We start from the raw sequence: 20,372 nt of genomic DNA on the forward strand, positions 1-20,372 counted from the left end.
TGGAACTCACTTGGTAGACCAGGCTGGCCTCGAACTCAGAAATCCACCTGCCTCTGCCTCCCGAGTGCTGGGATTAAAGGCCTGCGCCACCAGGCCCAGCTCACAGAAACTTTTCATACTTTCTTTACCATAATCTAGTCTCAAACATGCTTGTCAGTACTATCCCAGAATCCACATACACACATGTATACATGTATGTACACACGTAAGGCCTCATGTTTCATAACGGTGCCCTTTGCACACAAAACTTATTTCTAGTCCTTTTAAAATGTAGATTACGGTCATCCACCAGGTGATTAAAGACACGACGGTAGGGTCAGGCCTGATGGCTCATACCATAACTGTAATTCTAGTATTTGAGCAACTGAGGCAGGAGGACTACAGGGAATTCCAGGCTGTCATGTCCTACACAGTGAATTCTAGGCCAACCTGAATGACAGAGTTGGATAATGTTCATAACATTCTTTCAAAAGTAGAACAAGTTGGGTAAGCCATGGGACAGGCCTATAACTCCAGCTATTTGGGCAGCTAAGGCAAGACTATCACAAGCTCAAGGCCTTGCGGCTGGAAAGATGCTCATTAGTATCCGGTGCTCTTGCAATGAACCAGGATTCCATTCCCAGCACCCATATAGAGGCTCACAACCATCTGTTACTGCTACTTTAGGGGCTTGGGGCTCACATAGGCACTGCATACATGTGGTACATACATACACACAAGCAGAACACTCATACATGTTTTTAAAAAATGGTTCAAGGCTAGCCTGGACTATACAGTGAATTCTAGGCCAGCCTGGGCTATAGAGTGAGTTCAAGGCCAGTCTGGGGAACTTAGCAAGACCCCATCTCAAGATTAAAAATAAAACAAGGGCTGTAATAGAGCACTTGTCCTGTGTGACAGGGACCCTTGGTTCAGTCACCAGTACCGGGGTTAAAGAATAGAAGATGGGGGTAACCTATCCCAAGAGACTGGAAAAAACGAAAATTCTGGGTACAGTTGACATTTTTAAAAAATACTCATTTCTTTCTGCAGGCTCCCTTTCGCCTTCCCCTGCCCCACTCTACCATGCCCTGCCTGGCCTCACCTTTCGGAAGGACAGCTCTACCTCCAGGTCTCCCTTGAAGGTATACTGGGCTACAGCGTCGCCATATTCCAGCACCTGGTATGTGGGCGGCTTGATGGGCTTGGGAATCTCATCGGCAGGCAGAACCTGAAGGGACGGTGTGAGCAAAGTTCAGACCAGATATCAATGGATACGCATCCACGCTCCCAGGAGAGGGAGCCATGCAGAGGGCAACGTGGACAAGGCTGCCCCTGGTCAGACGTCACATCTACACACTGACCAGATACAGCCTAGCATGTGCGGGTGAGAGGGGTCATCCAAGAGGCTTTCTGGAGGAAGACTTTCCAGTGACTGATGTGCAGTGGGACAGGCAGAACAGGGTGGTGAATACTAAGATAGGCGCCAGTCCAACTACAGAGCTACAGATGTGGGCCAAAGAGGCAAATGAAGGTGATCCAGTGTGGTGGTTTGAGTGAGAGAATGGTCCCTATAGGGTCATATATTTGAATGCTTAGTCACTAGGGAGCGACACTGTTTGAAGGATTAGGAGGTGTGGCCTTGCTGGATCGTTGGAGGAAGTGTGTTTCTAGGGGTTAGCGTTGAGGTTTTAAAAGCTCAAGTCAGGCCTAGTCCTGGTGATTCAGTCTCAATCTCTCTCTCTCTCTCTCTCTCTCTCTCTCTCTCTACCCCCCCCATCAGGATGTAGCTTCAGCTACTGCTCCAGCACCTTGCCACCATGCTCCCTGCCATAATAACAATGACCTAAGACTCTGAAACTGTAAGACCCCAATTAAACGCTTTCTTCCATAAATATTGCCTCGGTCACGATCTCTTCAAAGCAATAGAACAGTGACTAAGACGTACAGTCTGGAGGTCTTGGGCAGGTTTGTTTTCTCTGCTAGTTAAAGAATTAAAAGGCAGAATTTTTTTTTTTTTTTCGAGACAGGGTTTCTCTGTGCAGTCCTGGCTGTCCTGGAACTCACTCTGTAGACCAAGCTGGCCTCGAACTCAGAAATCTGCCTGCCTCTGCCTCCCACGTGCTGGGATTAAAGGTGTGCGCCACCACTGCCCGGCAGCAGGAAAAATCTTGAGTGCACCAGGCGGCAGCAGAAAAAGATCAAGCACTGCAGACAGTAGCAAACAGAATCAGCTGTTGGAAAAAGGTGCTTCCTGGAGCTGAAGAAATACGCACATGCAGCAGACACACAGAGACAAAGATCCTCTGCAAGAGACGCTGAAGAGTCCAGTCTCTTTGGAGGACTTGGGTATTTTAAGCATCTGAAGGCTCTTCCTTTCTTGATTTTGGGTTGGCCAGTTTGAAAAAGCTAGGATGTCTGATTGGCCCACAACTATAGTGTAACATGGGTTGGCCTCGAACTTACCGAACCAGTCCATTAGCAGGGCCTGCTGGAGGGAACAAGGGCTTACAAGGCCTGTGTTTGAAGCTGTCAGGCATTTGTCTCAAGTCAGGAGGGTGAGGAAGAAGCCCGCCATCTTGGAAATTCACCATCTTTGTTAGCTAGTCATGGCCCTTCTCCCTCTCCCTACCGGGAAGACTGTCAAACTCCTGGTCTCTCAAGGGTTCTGCAGAGTGATTTGTTCTAAAGCTGAGGACTTGGTATTATTATTGTTGTTGTTTGATTTGATTTCTCAAGACAGAGTCTCACTATATTATCTCTGGCTGTTCTAGAACTCACTAAGTAACTCAGGCTGGCCTTGCACTCACAAAAATCCACCTGGCTCTGCCTCCCAAGTGCCAGGATTAAAATCATGTGCCACTAGGTCTGGATCAATTTATTGCATCTTTTACCACTGCTGAGGGCCAAGTGGTCCTTGGTTTAAGTGTCCTGGTCCCTCCTGCCCTTTGGCCCCACCAGGGCTCCGAATCCCCATGCTTTCTTGGTTAACCCTATTCATAAAAATCAGTAGGCTAATCAACCATTTCACACTAAGCTGTTGATGACTGCTGTATGAGATGACTGTATATACTCACTAAAACTCCACTGAAAGCAGAGAGGATGTATGGGTGGGTAGAATCTGTAATACCTGTTAAACCAGAGCCTGAATTACAACAGCCTACCCAGTTATCAAAGGGACAGCATGAAGATAATGAGGAAAGAGTTTAAGTTAACCAACAAGAACAATAAGAACAGTAATAATAACAATCACAATTTAGTCAGTCCTGGTGGCAATCACCTTTGATGCCAAGCACTTGGGAGGCAGAGGCAAATCTCTGTGAATCCAAGACCAGCCTCTACATAGTGAGATCCACACCTTCCAGGGATACATAATAAGATCTGGTCTCAAAACAAAACCAAAATGAGAAAATTATTTTTATTTTATTTATGTATTTATTTTTACTTGTGGGATCCAGCTAAAACAGTGTTTAGAGGAAAACTTACAGTATCAAATACTATTATTATCAATCAACTAAACTACCACAAGGTAAGGGGATCACCATAAATTTGAGGCCAGCCTGGGCTACATAGTGAGTCTAGGCTAGCCTGGGCTGCTGTGCCACTCTTGTCAAAGGGAAAAGAAAAAGGAAAAAAGGCTAACTTTCACTTGTGAGGACAATCATTAAGTCATGAGCATTAGAGAAAGGATTGTCAGTGAGGAGGCTCGCGGAGGCCTGATCCCCTGAGTTTAGACCCCAGCACCCACAGAAAAGTCAGAACCTGAGCAGTAGGAAATAGGAAAGCCCGCCTTAGGGTGGAAGGCAGGAACTGACACCCCAGATTTGTGCACCCACACATACAAGACTAAATATATGTTTTAATAGTTTATTTCATTTTTTTATTTTATGTGCGTTGCTAGTTTGCCTGCATTTATGTCTATGTGAGGGTGTCAGATGGCCTGAATCTGGAGTTACAGACAGTTGTTTGTGAGCTGCCATCTGGGACCCAAACCTGGTCCCCCAGAGGACAGCCAATGAATGCTCTTAATTACTGAACCATCTCTCCAGCCCAAGAATAGATATTTTTAAAATACAAGGGAATATTATGAACAACTTTATGCCAGAGGTTTATTTTGCTACAAATTAAAGCACAGATACTAAAAATAACCTATAGGTCTCATTAAGAGATGACTTTTTGCCGGGCAGTGGTGGCACATGCCTTTAATCCCAGCACTTGGGAGGCAGAGGCAGGTGGGTTTCTGAGTTCAAGGCCAGCCTGGTCTACAAAGTGAGTTTCAGGACAGCCAGGGCTATCCAGAGAAACCCTGTCTCAACAAAAACAAAAAGAAAGAAATGGCTTTTTGACTTAGCACAGAACCTCCATCTCTAAAGTGAGATAATTATTACTCTCCAGGCTGTGTGAGGGAACACACCTGAAAGACGTGACACATTTGCAGGTGAACTGTCACCCATTTCATGTTCTGGTCATGAACATGAAACCAGGATAGAAAGATGGAGTCTGATAGCTAAAATGTAGGGCCCTAATGGGGTGGTGGCTTCTTGACGAGGGTCTCTTCACCCTCCCCCGGGGTTGTGAGACAGTCTGAGCCCTGGACCAGGTGACATGTGGGCCAAGGACATTCAAGACAGATAGCGGAGACCCCTTCAATGTTTTGCAAGAAACCCGGAGTCTGCAGTTTCTTAGTCTCTCCCAACCCATCTCTCTCACTCACCTCCACATAATTAGCTGGGAAGATGCCCAGCCGGCCATGGTGTTCCCCCTCCAGCCAGTTCTTGTCCACTTCCTTATGGATATAGACAATGTCACCCTTCTGCAGAGACAGCTCCCTGTAGGGGAGAGCAGTGTACAGCACTGGATTCTTGAGACTTTCTCCTTCAGACACCGCCTGGTGTACCACCTCCCCCTCCAGCCTTTTGCCCAATGGAGGGGGGTAGGGGTGGGGGAGCCTTCCCTAACCCTCACAGTTCAGACTGCCCAGGGTGGAGTGGGAAGGGCTGAGAAAAACACTTACTTGGGGGACTGCGCCTGGAAGTCAAATTTGAGCCGGGCGGCCTTCCTCTGGGAGAAGAGAGAGTACAGAGTGGGCTATCTCAGACAGACAGGGTCCTGCCCAGACACTCCCTGACCCTAGGGACTCTCTTACCTTCTTCTCCTCCTTCCTCGCGGGGCTGCTACCCCTTTCAGAGGCGCTAGGCTCTGTGGAGAAGCACCACCTCAGCTTGGGGAGGTCATGTCTGAGGGGATCGGGTTGGGATGGGTTATGCTCCCCCCACCCACTCAGGTCAGGCACAGGGAAGCAAGGGGCTCTGTGACCTTCCTGGTCCCCACCCTCCCTTTCCTGGGTCACCACATAGCTAGCTGTAAGAGAACTTCCAGACCCAGTAGGCGGCCAGCCATTCAAGGCCAACAAAAACAGGATTTGTCTTACCTCGGGCTGAGGAAGGGTAGACAAAATCTCTACGTCCCAGAAAGGGGCTTCCTCCTCCATCTGCCATTCTGTGGGGGCTTAGGGGTCGGGAGGAACTGAAGTAAGGTGCATGCGGTGAGTTGGGCCTCCAGGCTGAGGACAGACTGCAGGGACAGAGGCAGTGAGTCACCTGTTTGGAACTTTACATCCCTCAGAGCTGGTAGTCATATCTTACCTCCCAGGCCCTCTGGCTACCCCGATCCCGTCCCCTGCCTTCCAAGGCGTCTTCCCAGGTCCGGGGCTCTTAACAGGATGTCCCATTTCCCGTGTAGCAGAGGGCCGGGAAGGGTGAGGCCTTGAGTTAGGAGAGGCGGAGGCCGCCGGGAGGAAACGCGGGAAGTGTCGGACCTCGGGTCCCACCACCCACCTCTAGCGCCGCCAACCTCACTACCACTAGAGTCCTCCTCGGCTTAGGGCAGGTGGCCTCAGAGGGCAGACAAGCCCCAGCAGAGGTGCAGTTGGGATGACCCCGGCACTTTTCCGATCTTCAGGCCCCTCCTCCGGGGTTCGCCCATCCCCCACCGTGGGCAGGGCCATCGCCCCCTCTCCGGGCCCCCGCCACGTCCCCTCCCCCGGGAACAGACCCTCTGCTCCAGCCGGCGCCTCTACCACTCACCGGGCTGAGGGGTGCTGCTCCAGGCCGGGCTGCTCAAGGGGCCGTCGTGGAGCCTGAGAGTTCTGCGTGGGGACACCGGACGTGATCAGAGCCTGGGACCCCGGGGCTAGGGCAGCCGAGGCCAGTGCCACCACCTCCTCCGGAAAAGTTCGCGGCTCGGGAGGGAAGGAGGCCGGAGAGGGGCGGGACGCGGGGTCCTAGAGGCGGCCGCGAGCCTTCACGCAGGGAGGAGGCGCCAAGGAAGGAGGCCCGGCCCGGGAAGCCAGAGCCTGGTCGGGACTTGGGATCCCTGGAACTGCGACTAGGGGCGGGGGCGAGTTGGGGGGTGGGGGACCGGAGCCGATACACTGAACTAGAGTTGGCCAGGAAGGGTTCTCAGGGGTCACTTAGAAAGTCGACGCCCAGTATTTTGTAGATCGGACAAGGCTGAAGTCCGTTCAACAGTTTCTAGTTCTGCCTGCTTCCCTCTGTCTCCTGCTAAAGGCTTCCTTCTAGAGGCTAGTACCTTGGGGGACAGCAGGCGGGTCTCAATGGCCCGCAGGTCCTTGTCCAGCTCTGCGCTCAGCTTGGCCAGTTCTCTCTCGAGCAGGACCTGGGGGATAAGATCCTCTTGGGAAGTGCATTGTATTAGAGGTTGGTCAGAGGTCAGAAGCGACAGGCTGGTCAGGGGCAGGCCTCAGGAAGGAGGATCAGGGCCTGTTTTGATGCCTGCAGTCATGGTTCAAGGGTAATGGGAAGGTGACACCTCATTCCTGTCAGAGTCCCCAACCCAGGACTCCAGAGTGTCAGAAGTGCTTTTAGTATTTGCTGGGCTTTTTAATTTTGGAGGAAAAGGAATAGGGGTGGGGATGATGTTTTGTTTAAGAACCCGAGGGCCTGCCAAACTCCTTTCTGTTGGTTTCCATGGCCTTCCACGGCCCCGGTTTGCTGCAACCACCCCACTGCACAGGTGCTCACACGTATATTCAGGTATACACTCCCCCTGCCCCGTTCTCTGCTTACACTCTTTCCTAGAGGGACTCTCTCTACCAGGCTGAGCTCAGCTCCAATTCATGAGTACCTTTGATAATGCCTATATTATTCTGTGTGTTTATTAATCATCTACTGCCTTCAGGCACTGTCCTTAGAGCTGAAAATGTATCGGCCTAAGGCAAGTTGGAGCCTTCTATCCATGGCTACTAGGACCACATTACCCAGAGTCACCCTTGTTTACTGTTGACCCCAGTGCCCTTCCCCCATGCCATCTGGGAGCACTCACCTCGATGGGCTGTGCAGGCTTCTCAACAGGGTCATCCACCAGTGGTTTCTTAGGCTGTGGGGTGGGAAGGGTATGTCAAAGGGGATGAACCCATTTGGAACAGGCTCCAACTGAGGGGTGTGTCCAGTCCTAGAGGAACCTGCTAATATGCTCACCTTATGCCCAGTTTCTAGTTCGTGCAGAAACTGGTTCCAGGAATCTTCTGTCCAGACATTCTCTACTTTCTCTCGATGTCTAGGTACCTACATGGATGTGGGTGGCCATCAGCTTGAGGAGGGACACTAGGGTTGTCTCTAGAGTCTAAAGGCAGGCAGGCCTTGTCTTCCCTGATATGCCCACGAATCCCTCATTAAGTATGCAAGCTGAAATCAGGGAATGATCTGTGCTGTGTCAGCAGATGGGTGTGGACAGAGAACGTGCAGCTGGGGATGGGGTTGGGGAGCAAAATGGTCTACCTGATTTGGGGGATGAAGCCCTGAAGAGGATGGTCTAAGATTATAGTTAAAGGTGTTTCTAGATGTCTCTTCAGAGTGGTTCCAGTTTCTTCTGAAGAAAGAGAAAACATGTCAGCTTCCTCTTAGAAAACTGAGACCTGGGTGAGAATGTAACCAAAGGAGAAGGGATCGTGCTTTTCTCTACCTCTGTCCTCATTCCCACTGAGGAAGCCTACCTTCCTGCTTACTGTGGACGTTGTGCAGTAGACCCTGTAGCTATAGCAAGCTATATGGAACCTTGGGCTCGATACTGGTAAAATGGGAGTGGCTTGTCAGGGAGCATGTGCTAGGTGTCCAGCAGAAGGCCTATACAAACATTGCTCTGTGGATAGCCAGGACCTCTCTTGTGGCCTTGGGCAAATGTATCCTGTATGTGTGTTTGGTATGGTGTGTACTTGTGCAGCTGGTTTGCAGGCTGCTCTAGCCAAGTGGTCTTATAAACGATGGCCCAGGATGTAAGACAACAAACAACTTCAAGGGAAACCTGGAAGCGTCTTTACTCAGGAGACCTGGGCAAAGTGTTTCCAGTCTCTAAGCCTTGGGTCAATGGGGCTTGGAAGAAGTGATAAAGCCTGTGTGGCCGCCTCAGCCACTGGGGTGCCCTGTCCACCTTAACTCTTCTCTAGGGTTTCTCTCTTGGCTGGATTTCATATTCCAGCCTCTGGGTTTAGTCTGGAACAACTGAATGGAGCTTATCAAATGATGGCATGTCTGACCACGGGGTGAGGATGTGTTGCCTATAATTATGACTCTGTTCTCATTTCTATAATAAAAAGGTGATCATGAGAATGGAATGTGCTGTTTGCAATAGAAGGAAGCACTCATCATACGGGAACCTGTGTGTTAGCATGTTGGCAAGACTTGCCATATGCCAATCACAACGCTTGCACTCTCGGTCCCCCCAGTCACCCCCATCACTCCCACCTACAAGACGGAGACACTGACACTGGAGCTCAAGGCAGAATGGTTAGTGGTAGCACTCTGACTCGGACTTATGACAAAGGCCAGAGAGCAGAGTTCCAGGTCCCCAAGGTAAAGCAGAGCCTCGGCACCCCCTGAATACTCAGCCCAGGGGAAGGAGTTTCCTCCTTTTCCTCTCTGGAGGGCATGTCTGAGACACAGTCTGACAGAAAACTGGGTTCACCCATGCTATAGGTTTTCTCTGTTTTTAAAGTGGAAGGGCCACATGTCCAAGCTGCCCTTAACAGCTTTCATCCCCTGGGCACCCATCATTTATGCTCTCTGGATCTGTGAGGGTCTGGCTCCTGACACACAACAGGAGTGAGTCTGTTCCTGGCTACCTTTGATCCTTTGAGCTGGAATATCTGCAGCTGTGGAGCCCCCTCTGAGCACCTCTAGACCCTTTCATGTCTGCTCCCAGATTGTGCCTGGTTTAGCCACAAGGGGACACTAGTCTCTATATTGTCTTGGCCACAGCTCACCGGCTAGAAGTCTCAGTTGTGCCAGGCCTGGAGGCAGGTCTTTGCGGGGTCCCTAGATGCCTGGGTTCTGCAGAAGAGGCATGTGCGGACACCACTGGAGATGAATGAAGACAGACAAGGACTAGTGTTGGGCAGTTATTTTAGGCCATGGTACCCACCTCCATTCTAACACCTGGATAACAGGTTCACAGGGACAGAGATGGATTCCTGGCTAGAACATGGGCGTTGTCCCAAGAGATACAAACTCTTCAAAACAGCTTTGGAATAGGTGATATCCTCAGTTCACAGATAAGAAAAGAGAGGCCCAGGAAAACCTGGTCAGCAGATGGCAGAACAAGGGCTCTTTGGACAGTGAAGGTAGTCTTAGTCATTGCCTACCAGGGGACTTAGCGTTCCCAGAGGTGCCCATTAAAATACTCTTGCATGGACTCGCACCACCCAGGAAGCCCCCAAACCCAGGCCACACGTCTCTAGACTCCAACCAATGAACCAACACCCCTCACTCACCTTTGGGTGGGTCTTCCAAGGTCCAGTCCAGCTGCAGGTCTAGGGAACAGAAAGGACTAGGTCATCAACGGAACGCAGAGAGAGGACAGGGTGCTCTAGGAGCCCGCCTAGCCGCTCCCAGCCTCCCTTCTGCCTGGAGCAGGGGCTGAGGGCTGAGTCAGGGCCTGAAGAATGTCCTGAGGGAGGGAAGGAATTAGGAAGGCAGCCCTTGGGAGGGCTTGAAATGCCTGCCTCTGGCAGCCTCTAGGCCTGGGAGAGCCAAATGGGCAGCAACCACACCCTCTAGGTTCTCCTGCTTATTCCCCCCACCCACCCACCCCCACACCCTCTCCTGACCTCTGCAGGCTTGTCCTGGCCATGCCAGCCTCTCCCCACTTCCCTTCTCCAACTGCACCTTCTTCTCAAATGTCTTATTTCACTCTTTGTCCACTCCCACACCTCCCAGTGTTCAGGACTTTCTGGGCTCAGGATGGAGGAGGGGCCAAGTGAGAGGTTCTAAGACCCAAACACCATTCTCGGGAGCCTGCCTTCACCTCCCTCTGCTGCTAGGTGACTGCTTTTCCTCACAGCAACCACACGCCATCTCTTCAGCCCTCAGTCCTCTGACCATGGCACCCAGCCTATGGTCAGCTCTCTTATGGTCACCTAGCTCGGTTCAGTGGCAGCATTTGTCACAACTCTTCCTTCTGAAACTCTTTCTCTCATCTGGCCACAGGGAGACTATCTGGCTCTCCTTGTCTCTCTTTGGCAGCACCTCCAGTCTCTCAGCTGCATTCCTCGCCTCAGCAGGGCTTCTCTGAACCCACATGCTCTGGGGGCTCTGCCCTAAGGACTGTTTCTATGTCTCCCCATATGATCTTGGCTAGTCTCAAAGGTTTTCACATACATTCAGCCTTGCTTCCACAGGGTATATATATATATCCATGGATTCAACCTGGCCCACTTTGAAAATATAAATCACATCTGCACTGCACATGTGCACAGACTATTTCTTGTCATTATTCCCTAAACAACAACAGTATAGTGTATATGTAGCTACTAATGCAGTATTTACTTTGTATTAAGTATAAGTAGTCTGGGGGGGGCGTACTATAAGGTCTATGAAAGGCTGTCTGCAGGTATATGCAAATATGACTACTTATACCTAAATTTGTCACACTTCTACATTGATTTTATATTTTATATGTATGTATGTCTGTGAACCACATGTGTGCCTGGTTCCCCATGGAGGCCAAAAGAGGGCCAGACCCTCTGGGACAGGAGTTACAGAGAGTTGTACAGTGTGCCATACAGATGCTGGGACTTGAGTCTTTGTCTGCTAGAAGAGCAGCCACTTAACTCTGCAGCCCCTTCAGGGTTGTTTGTTTGTTTGTGTTTTAGAAACATCCCTTTGTGTCTGTATGTGTGAGGCCGCGTGCATGCCACAGCATGTGTGTGTGAGAGACTCAGAGGACAGCTTACGAACGTCAGTCCTCTCCTTACACGATGTGGGTCTTGAAAGTCGTCATGCTTGGAAGCCTTTGCCCACTGAGTCATAGGACCTCACCCCATAGCCTAGGTTAGCTTAGAACTCATGGCAATCCTCCTGCCTCAGCTTCCTGTGAGAGCCACCACCATAGGGCCCCAGAGCCATGGCTTTGGATATGGCGCTTCATAGAAGGGACTTGTTCTTGCAGGGAGCCACTCTCTAAGGACAGCTATCTGTTCTCCAATTTCAGTCCCTGGTCAAGCCAGGGCTATACGTCAGAACTGTCTAGGACTGGAGGTCACCATCTTTTTGAGCACCCCAGGTACTTCATGAACAGCTTTAGACCTCGCCCTTGACCTAGCCCAGGACATTCCGCTGCCTGTTCCCCTGGGGTGTGGCAGGCATGGAAAACCAAACGCCTCCTCTTCTTGTTGTTGTGGTGGTTGACTCATTTTCTAGTCCTGGCTGTCTTAGAACTCACTGCAGACCGGGCTGACCTTGAACTCCTGCCTTGGTTTCTCAAGTGCTAGGACTAAAGGCATGTGCCACCTTGCCAGGCTCCAAATGCCTCTTAAACCTGCTTCCTCCGCAGTCTTTCCTGTCTCTCACAAATGTCAGCACCAAAGCCAGGCACATTCCCGTGACCCCTGAGACACGAAGACCGAGAGCTGTCTGTCAGCCTCAGCTACATGGTGAGTTCAAGGCCAGCCTGGAATACATGAGACCCGGTCTGAAAGACAAAAACGGGGCCAAACGGCAGCTCCATCCTTCAGCTTGCTCAGGTTTAAAGTCACTCTCATGCTGCTCTTCCATGTTATGTCCCATGATCAGCAGACTCCAATGCTGCCCTTGGACTGTCCCTGGAATTACCATACCGTTCCATCCCACTGCCCGGGCCTGGGCCACTGCTAGGTGTAGACTGGATAAGAGTAGAGTTTTCGTGATGGCCTGGCACACACTCCCACCCCTAGCCTTGACAATCAGGGAAATTGGTAGCCTTGTTCCCACCATCTCTTCTTTGTCTAGCTGTGTGGGGGATCCTCCCAGCACTCTTGGTTAGAGCTCTTCACTCTGCTACTCAGAATTGCTCAGAGGTTCCAGGTTTCTTGTCCAATGAAAGTCAAAGCCTTCTTAGGACCCCCAGCGCCTCCCAAGGCCTTTCTTGCTTTCCTTTTTTTTTTTTTTGAGACAGGGTTTCTCTGTGTAGCCCTAGCTGTCCTGGAACTCACTCTGTAGACCAGGCTGGCCTTGAACTCAGAAATCTACCTGCCTCTGCCTCCCGAGTGCTGGGGTTAAAGGCATGTGCCACCATGCCCAGCTTCCCTAAGACCTTTCTGACTATGATTTCTATCCTGAATCCCCTTTCACCCCAATCCAGGGTTCCCTGGTTGCATTTTTTTTCCCCAGATGTGTTTCCCCGTACCCCCCTTTTTTCTGGGTTTTTAGAGCACCCTCTGCTGGCACATTCCTCACCACCCTTCCTGGGCTAAGCTCAAGGGCCTCTTCACAGGGTCCTTCCTTGCTTGTTCTGATCTGCGAATTGTGCTGTGCGGCTTTCTACAACAGTGCTCAGTGCACAGGAAGTCCTCAGAGACAGGCAAGGACTCACTCAGTGCACACATGGCCTGTAGAGCGCTCATATGCAGCTCAGGATTGGCTGCATTCGGACCACTGCTCCCGGGGATGCCACAGCCGAGCCAGAAGTCCAGAGAGATCCTAGGAAGCCCCCAGAGGACATGGGGAACTTCAGCTGGTCACTGTCCACTCAAATATATTCTGAAGGCCATTGTTGGCCTCAAACATTGACAGAACAGAGAAACTCCCTCCCTGCCTCCTTCCCTTCCTCTTCTCTTTCTTCCCCCAGGCCCACTTTCTTTTTTCAGAATTTTGAGAGAGAGTCACTTTGTAGCTTAGGCTGGCCTTCAAGCCTGTGTTCCCCCTGCCTTTGCCTCCTGAGTGCTGGAGTTACAGGCAGCAACTTTTTATTTATTTATTTTGCCTGTTTCCAGGACCACTCACCTGAGAGCTTGGAGAGAGGAGCCAGAAGAATTTCATTTCATAAGCAAAGAAATCCCCCTTTCTATCCCACCCACAGGTTCCTGAGTCTATTGGGCCCTGGGAGGGTGTCTAACCTGGCATTTTCCGGTGAATTTGCTGGAACATTCTTCGATACCAGTCTCTGGGGCTGTCAACACTCTGAGATCAGAAAATTAAAATCAGGTCTCTCTGCTCACCCACCCTTCTCAGGCTTCCCAGCTCACCCATCCTCCCCAGTTAACAAGCCAACTCTGGGCACCTTGAAAGCCCTATAGATGGCTGTTGTCTGGGGACTATCTCTGGTGGTGCTGCTGGCTGCTGGTGTGTGTACATGTGTGTGTACCTGTGTGCATGCAGGCACATACCCCGGGTGCTATGGCCAGGGGTCAATTGCATGCCACCAGGATGTGCAGATGCCACACACACATGCGGAGGCCAGAGGACAGTTTGCAGGAGTAGAATCTCTGCTGCGACCACACGGATTCTGGGATCAAACTCAGGTCATTAGGGATGGTGGTCACTGCCTTTGTCCACTTGAACCTTTTTGACAGCCTTCTACCTAATTAATTTTTATTTGTTTACTTTAAATAAATTTTCTAGTGTGTATGAATGTTTTGTTTAGATCCTTAGAGGTCAGAAGAGAGCATTAGAGTCCCTGGAAGCAGAGCTATAGACAGTTGTGAGGTGCCATGTGGGTTCTGGGGTTCCAACCCTGGTCTTCTCCAGGAACAGGTACTCACCACTGAACCATCTCGTCAATCCCTTATTTTTATTCGACTTTATTTTTGAGATAATGTTTCACTAGATAGCCTTCGGCTGGCCTAGAGCTCACTATGTAGACTGCACTGGCTTTGAACTCTCAGAGATCCTCCAGCCTCTGCCTCCTGAGTGCTAAGATTAAAGGCACCAGCAGAGCCAGGATCTCTCATTGAGCCTGGAGCTCACTGTTTCCTCTAGACTGCTTAGCCAGGACACACCGGACCTGCCTGTGACCCCCAACCCCAGCTTTGGGACTGCAGACATAGCTTTAATTATGCAGTAAGCACTTTGTCTACTGAGCCTTCTCCCCATCTCCTTTTGTGGCAACTTCATGTGGCATGTTGTGTCTGAGTGCGAGAACTCTCTTCAGTGTATAGCATGATGACCCTCCATCAGGAGACGGGGACTGATTTATAGTCTCCTCGTGGTTTTACATATCTGTATGGGCATGTACAGCACATACACGAGTGCATGTTTGTGTGGGTGTTGATGTGTTTGTACATGTATGTGCATGCACGTGCATATGGAGGCCAGCGGTCAGCCTCAGTTATTGTCCCTCAGGCACTGTCCATTAATTAATTTATTAATTTTTGAGACAAGGTTTTTCTGTATATCTCTGACTGGAGTTCATTCTGTAGACCAGGCTGGCCTCCAACTCAGAGATCCACCTGCCTCTGCCTTCTCTCTGCTGGGATTATAAGCATGTGCTACCACGTCCAGCTCTCCTCTCTCTCTCTCTCTCTCTCTCTCTCTCTCTCTCTCTCTCTCTCTCTGTGTGTGTGTGTGTGTGTAATGTTTCAGGGATGAGAACTCAGGCTTATATGGCCAGCAGTTCACGGACTGAGCTATCTCCGCAGCAGTTTTGTGTCTATTCCTGATGCTTCTACATTTTTCTACAGGAACACAAGTAACAGTGTAGGGAGAGAGAGCATTTCATACAACCCACCACGTCTGGACCTTACGAAGCAGGAAGGGTCCATGACTATGGACTGGCCCAGCACTTGAGGCAATGGAAGGCCAGGGCCCCACTAATCCTCTGTGGAATGTGGAATACAGGATCCTTCCCTGACAGCCTTGATAATCTCCTCTCACTCAGTTGGTAAATAGGCAGCTAGTCTGTGGGTGCTAGGCCGGCCCCTCGGGATACAAAACTAAGAGGTATCCTACTGAGTTCAGCCCTTAAAGCGGCGGTGGCTTTCCATCTCTGAGACCTGTACCATATAACATCTATGTGACTCCACACACAAGGTGTGAGTATGGCCTCCGTGCCCCGCCCCTATTATACTCATAGAGATAGAGCTTAGGAGGTCTCTGGGCCCCCTCTGTCTGGGACCCTCAGCCCTGGACTCACAGATCGGGGGGCAATGGGCATGCCGCTCTCATCCACGGGCCCGATTCCCTCGTACTTCACCCAGCGCTTGTCCTGTCGCTTGCTGTCCTTGGTCCATGTGGCTGACCAGTTCTGGGCATGCTGGGAAGCAGGTGGTTTCGGGCTCATAGAAGGCCGGCTCCCAGGGCCTGGCCAGGTCTGATACCATGCTGGGTCTGTGCGAGGAGTGGAGGGTCATTAGCTGGAAGATAGGGGTCCCCACCTGTTCTTGTCTCCTCCCAACATCAACCCCCTTGGGTCCAAAGTTTCAACCCTACTTATTTGACTGGGTGATGCAGACTCCACAAACCACATCTGCAGCAGCACCCCGGGCTTCTGCTTGTTTATTACTTAGAATGAACTTTAAGAGGATTTTGTTTGGAGCAATCTGCGTTCATCCCCAGCCCATTCTGTTTTCCTGGGACGGTCCTAAGAGTTTGCAGGAGGGGTGCTGGGGATGATTACTTGAAGCAGATGCTAGGGGCATCCCAGTTAGGGTGTGGCAAGGCCGACTCTGGGCTGTAGGGGATTGGCCAGGCTAGGCGGATGGGGGGGAATACAGACTTAAGTTTAGACTCCAGCTCAGCCACCTATTGGTTGTTTAAGTTTAGACCCATTAATCATCTTGGTGGTGCCTCGGTTTCTACTTGTATAGAAGGAGAATAGTTTCAGCAAAGACACGGTGACTTCTAGTCTGTGCCACTGGACATAGCACATACAGCCCCCAGAGAGGCATTCCCCAGGCATGTGTTCTCTGTCCCCAGCTTTCCCACAGAACATTTAGTTTCTAAGCAGTTTAGTATAATAGCACACGTGCTTCAGGGCCAGATGGTCAAGGGTGTGGATCTCAATGCAACCTTATCTACTCTGAGCATCTCTGAGACTGGATCTTCACTGGGAAGATGCCCATAACGGACCCTGATTTGCTTGGATGTGGCTGGTTTCCATGGGGGTTAGGCTTGTGAAATGTCTGTCCAGTTTTGTCCAGCATTCAACAATCCCTTGTTAAGTGACTGAGGTCCTTTGCACAGTGCCTGACTCAGGGGACTGAATGCTCAGTAAAGGATGCCGTTTCTCAAAGGGCTGGATTGTACGGAGGAGTCCCCGGGAGCTCAGAGACCTTAGGGTCCACCCAGATGGCAGGCAGGCACTTAAGCTGCATCTCCCATGTCCTTTTAGGTTGCATGAGAAGCCTGAGTGTGTGTGGCGGAGGGTGGGGGGCGGACACTGGGCAGTCCCTGTCCATTCTTAAGCCAACACTTCTCACCCTCCCATTTGAATTGCTGGCCCTGTTACAGTTCCCTTGAACCCTAGGGCCATGTCCTTCCCTTGTCAAGAGGGAGGGAAGGGCTGTTATCAGCCTGTTCTCTCTTCAAGGTTACTTTCTCAAGATCTTCATGATCACTGAGAACCCTAAACTGAATCCACAGTTCCCTGGAGACCTTCTCATGGCCTTGAAAGATCCAATTCCCTTCCATATGGCACAGGGAACTTGCCCCATCCCTGTGTAAGGTTCTTAGAGCAGATCTTCCCAAGCAGACCCACCTGGATGCGAGGAACCATCTCTCCTGGGTGGGGGATAGCCATTGCACACAGTCCTGGGCGCAGGGTCATGAAACTGGAAATTAAGGGTGTTGGAGCCACCATTCCGGATCACGGGCACCTGTGGGGAGGGGCCAGGAGCGGCAAGCTCAGGGCCCAGAGGCTCCACAGGAGTTCCACTGGGAAGGAATGGCCTCCTGGGGAAGCCGCAGAGGCTCTTGGGAGCTTCCTTCAGAATGCCTTCCCTCCTTACACTGTTGCCCCCCACCTAGCCCTCTAGTGTCCCCATCAACTGCTGGCCCATCAGTGTCCCTTTTTCTTCGATGTTCACTCACCCTTGTCCCTCGGGAGGACGAGCCTATATGGGCCCGGAGGTGACCAGGGATGAAATCGTCCAGGCTGAGCCCAGCAGGGAGGCCTTGCATGCTTGGGTCAACGTTGGAGGACGCAGGATGTGCCAGCTGCTCCTTCGTGTGTACTCTGCAGAGAAGGAGGAAGGAAGGGAAAGCCCTGCTGGGCTGGACTGCCTGGGACCTCTTGACTCAACCCACTGGTGGGGGAGGAAGGTAGGTTTGTGGGAGGGAATTATGGCCAGCTGGGTGGGAGCTCAAGGACCCAGGAAACAGGCAGCTCTGGGCACCCGCCTGCAGGCTGCCAGTGCCGACTCTCAGAGGCACAATGGACTGCTTGTTAGGCCTGGGGCACGAGCTCTGGGTGGGTGAGGGGGAGGGGAAGCCAGGCAAGGAGGAAGATAGGGAGGCTGGCCAGGAGCAGGCCTCCAGCCTGCTGACCACCCCTCTGGGGCTCTCCGTGCCAGGATGGCCAGCTCCCCTCGAGGGAAGGCACAGGAGAACTAGGGCAGCTAGCAGAGAGGACCTGGGCACAGAGGACTCTGTCTCCGTTCTTCTGTCATGCTCCTGCCCTGGGTAGCATCCGCGTACACACAGGCACAAAGGCAGTCAACATCAAGGCCGCCGACCTGCTGACTGACCACTGCGAAGCAGCCAGCAGCAGCACCCTCATCCCTACCACCAGGGCCAGGGAGAGCATGGGGAGAGCATTGCCAGGCAGGGAGCCACTTCTGAGATCTAGGGAATGTGGGCTGCCCGCTGGCCTCCTGTGCAGACCACGCACGGCTCCAGAACACTCAGAGTCAGCACTGGGGGAATGGAAAGGAAGGCAGCAGATGGCAACAGAACACAAGAGGACCTGCTTCTGCCCTGGGGATGGTGCTGAGCTCTGGAGGATTCTCTCCTGCACACCGACAAAGGCTCCTGTACCCACAGGCTTGGCTTTGAAGGGAGGGTCCTTCCCAACTCAGAGCATCTGCCTGACAAGCCAGTAGGTTCTGCCTCACTCAAGGGTCAGCAGAAGGGAGCTTGGAGCACCTGGAAGATGGGTGAGCAAATGGGCACACCCACACATGAGTACAAGAGGACAGAACACTCATGGTCCAGGGGCACAGAGGGACTTTAGGGTCTAGAGAGCAGGGGTATAGGATCTGTACCTCTCCATCTTCATGGCTGAATGGGGTACTAGTGGAATAAACTTACACCAACTTTTGGACTGGGCCAAATCAGGTTTGTATGTGCCTGTGGGGTTTGTAGGTCCCAAGAAAGGACACCAAATACCCCAGGTGGTTGGTGTCCTGTGTGTGGTAGATATGTTCAGTGCTGTGAATGTGATGGGGTGGGGGAGGGCAGGGTGGATCATGTGAGGAGCTCGGGAATGTCAGGACGGTGTACAGCAAGGGGTCATGTGTACAGCACAGGAGCTGTGGGAAGGCTACAATGGAGGCCTGCGTGTGGTGCCTTGTCTTCTGTGCTCAGATCCTGCTCAGGCATCGACAAGGAGACTCTCTGGTCTATATTTGTGGGGATTCCTTCTGACATCTGAGCAGCCTTTTGGGGACTCAGCCAATCCCTGACTTTGGTGTGTGGGGAGGGGAGGTTGAGGTACAGCCCACCAGCTGGATTCAATTAAAGATCTTACCAAAAAGCTAACCATACAAACACACACCGGTTTCTGCCGCCACCGCTGCCTCTCGGACTTCCTCCAGGGGAAAGTGAGGCCAGGCCGACTGATGACCCAGGAAGCCTGGGCACACGGGCTGTGTGCTGCCCCTCCCTGCCCGGCTGCGGGCTTGAGGCCAAGCTGCCTTTAGCATCAGCAGTTGCACCCATCAGCTGACAGGCCTTCCTTCCCTAATGTCACCGTGTCCCACCCTCCCAGCAAATCCAGAAGTGTCCTCTTTAGGGAGAAAGATCCAGTTCCCCCACCACTACCTTGTTTCAGGAGCTACTGACCCTAGGATACCTCCATCGGCTCCCCTCCCACTGAGTAAAGGTTAGGATAGGGCCCCCATGGTGGCGCTGGTTTTTCTCCAAGCAGGCTGCCTGGAGACATTAGGTAGAACCTAAGGAAGACAGAGGCCTCCTGGGGAATTGGTATCTGTCTAGCATAAAACAGAAGGTGTCCGGACACCTCTGGTGAGTTCCCAGAACTCAGGCAGCCCCTGCACTCCAGCAGACCCCTGGAAGAAGGAAGAACATCCAGGTTTGGTGGACTCCTTCCCATTTCAGAGTGAGGCCTTGATGGTCTTTCCGGGTCTTATCAAACTATAGCTCCCCACTAACAGGGTCAGGGGGTGTCAAATTCACCTTTTCTGGTTTGCACGACCTCAGGGTCTAGGACATGGAGGGAGGGACTCTGTGCCTTCGCTCCGGTCCAGGCTGGGTCTTGCCTCCTTCCCGCCCCTTTGCGTCGCTGAACCTACCTTCCCCCGGCGAGCAGGTGGGGGGGCTTGGGGCTGCCCAGGAGGGCAGGAGCATCCCAGCCCGCTTCTGCCTGGAGCAGCCGCGGCGAGCAAGAGGGCAGGGAGAAGTGCGGGTGGTCACGGCCCTCGTGACTGGTCAGGACGCTGGGTCAGGCTGGGCGCCTAACAAGGAAGAGGGCGGCCGAGGGGGCGCGCTAGGAGGCAGGACCCTGAGATGAATGCGGCGGGAGGAGTTTGGGACTCAGATTTAAACTGTGAGCCAGAGCTATGCTGAAGTAAAGTGGAGATGCCTGCTACTCCCTCACTCACTCCCGCGAGTGCCCTCTGTCCGGCGGCGCGGCACGGGAACACTGTGGCCCCTTGCCCAAGGGGCCGGGCCGTCCAGGAGGCGGTGCCGGGAGGGGCCACCAAGGGTCCCCCGGGAGCCGGCTGGGTTTCCCAGATGCCTTCCCTGGCCCCCACCACAAAGCTGGAGTCAGAAAGGGGCGGGCAGGCTGGCGGGGGCCACTCAGAGTTTCCAGCGACATTTCCAGGGTGTGGGAAGCGAGCTGCTCCGCAAGAGCCAGGACACAGGGCAGGAGTGATTAACCGAATGGTCCCTGAGTGCCAGAGCCCGGGTGGAGCCGGAATTAGATACGCAGCCCTCGGCCTTGGA

The 20,372-nt window shown here is 52.3% G+C and overlaps 1 protein-coding gene across 5 annotated transcripts in view; it reads right to left on the bottom strand.

Moving 5' to 3' along the window:
• Sorbs3 (sorbin and SH3 domain containing 3) overlaps window positions 1-20,029 on the bottom strand; it is a 25,434-nt gene extending 5,405 nt beyond the window's left edge. Inside the window, exons 1-17 of one of the 5 annotated variants that reach the window (XM_021203267.2) lie at window positions 19,718-20,029; window positions 17,277-17,421; window positions 16,945-17,062; window positions 15,382-15,575; window positions 13,367-13,430; window positions 9,767-9,805; window positions 9,260-9,353; window positions 7,779-7,869; window positions 7,479-7,565; window positions 7,324-7,377; window positions 6,571-6,657; window positions 6,066-6,127; window positions 5,411-5,553; window positions 5,126-5,178; window positions 4,994-5,040; window positions 4,694-4,808; window positions 1,085-1,210 (exon numbers count right to left, since the gene is read on the bottom strand). In XM_021203267.2, coding sequence (XP_021058926.1) covers window positions 1,085-1,210; window positions 4,694-4,808; window positions 4,994-5,040; window positions 5,126-5,178; window positions 5,411-5,553; window positions 6,066-6,127; window positions 6,571-6,657; window positions 7,324-7,377; window positions 7,479-7,565; window positions 7,779-7,869; window positions 9,260-9,353; window positions 9,767-9,805; window positions 13,367-13,430; window positions 15,382-15,575; window positions 16,945-17,062; window positions 17,277-17,366 — 1,464 coding nt within the window. In that variant the 5' untranslated portion in view covers window positions 17,367-17,421; window positions 19,718-20,029. The other 4 variants (XM_029541702.1, XM_029541703.1, XM_029541705.1 and 1 more) reach the window with 4 other exon arrangements.
• Window positions 20,030-20,372: the final 343 nt, after the last annotated feature.

This window comes from Mus pahari, chromosome 8 (assembly GCF_900095145.1).
Source record: "Mus pahari chromosome 8, PAHARI_EIJ_v1.1, whole genome shotgun sequence".
NCBI classification, from domain to species: Eukaryota; Metazoa; Chordata; class Mammalia; order Rodentia; family Muridae; genus Mus; species Mus pahari.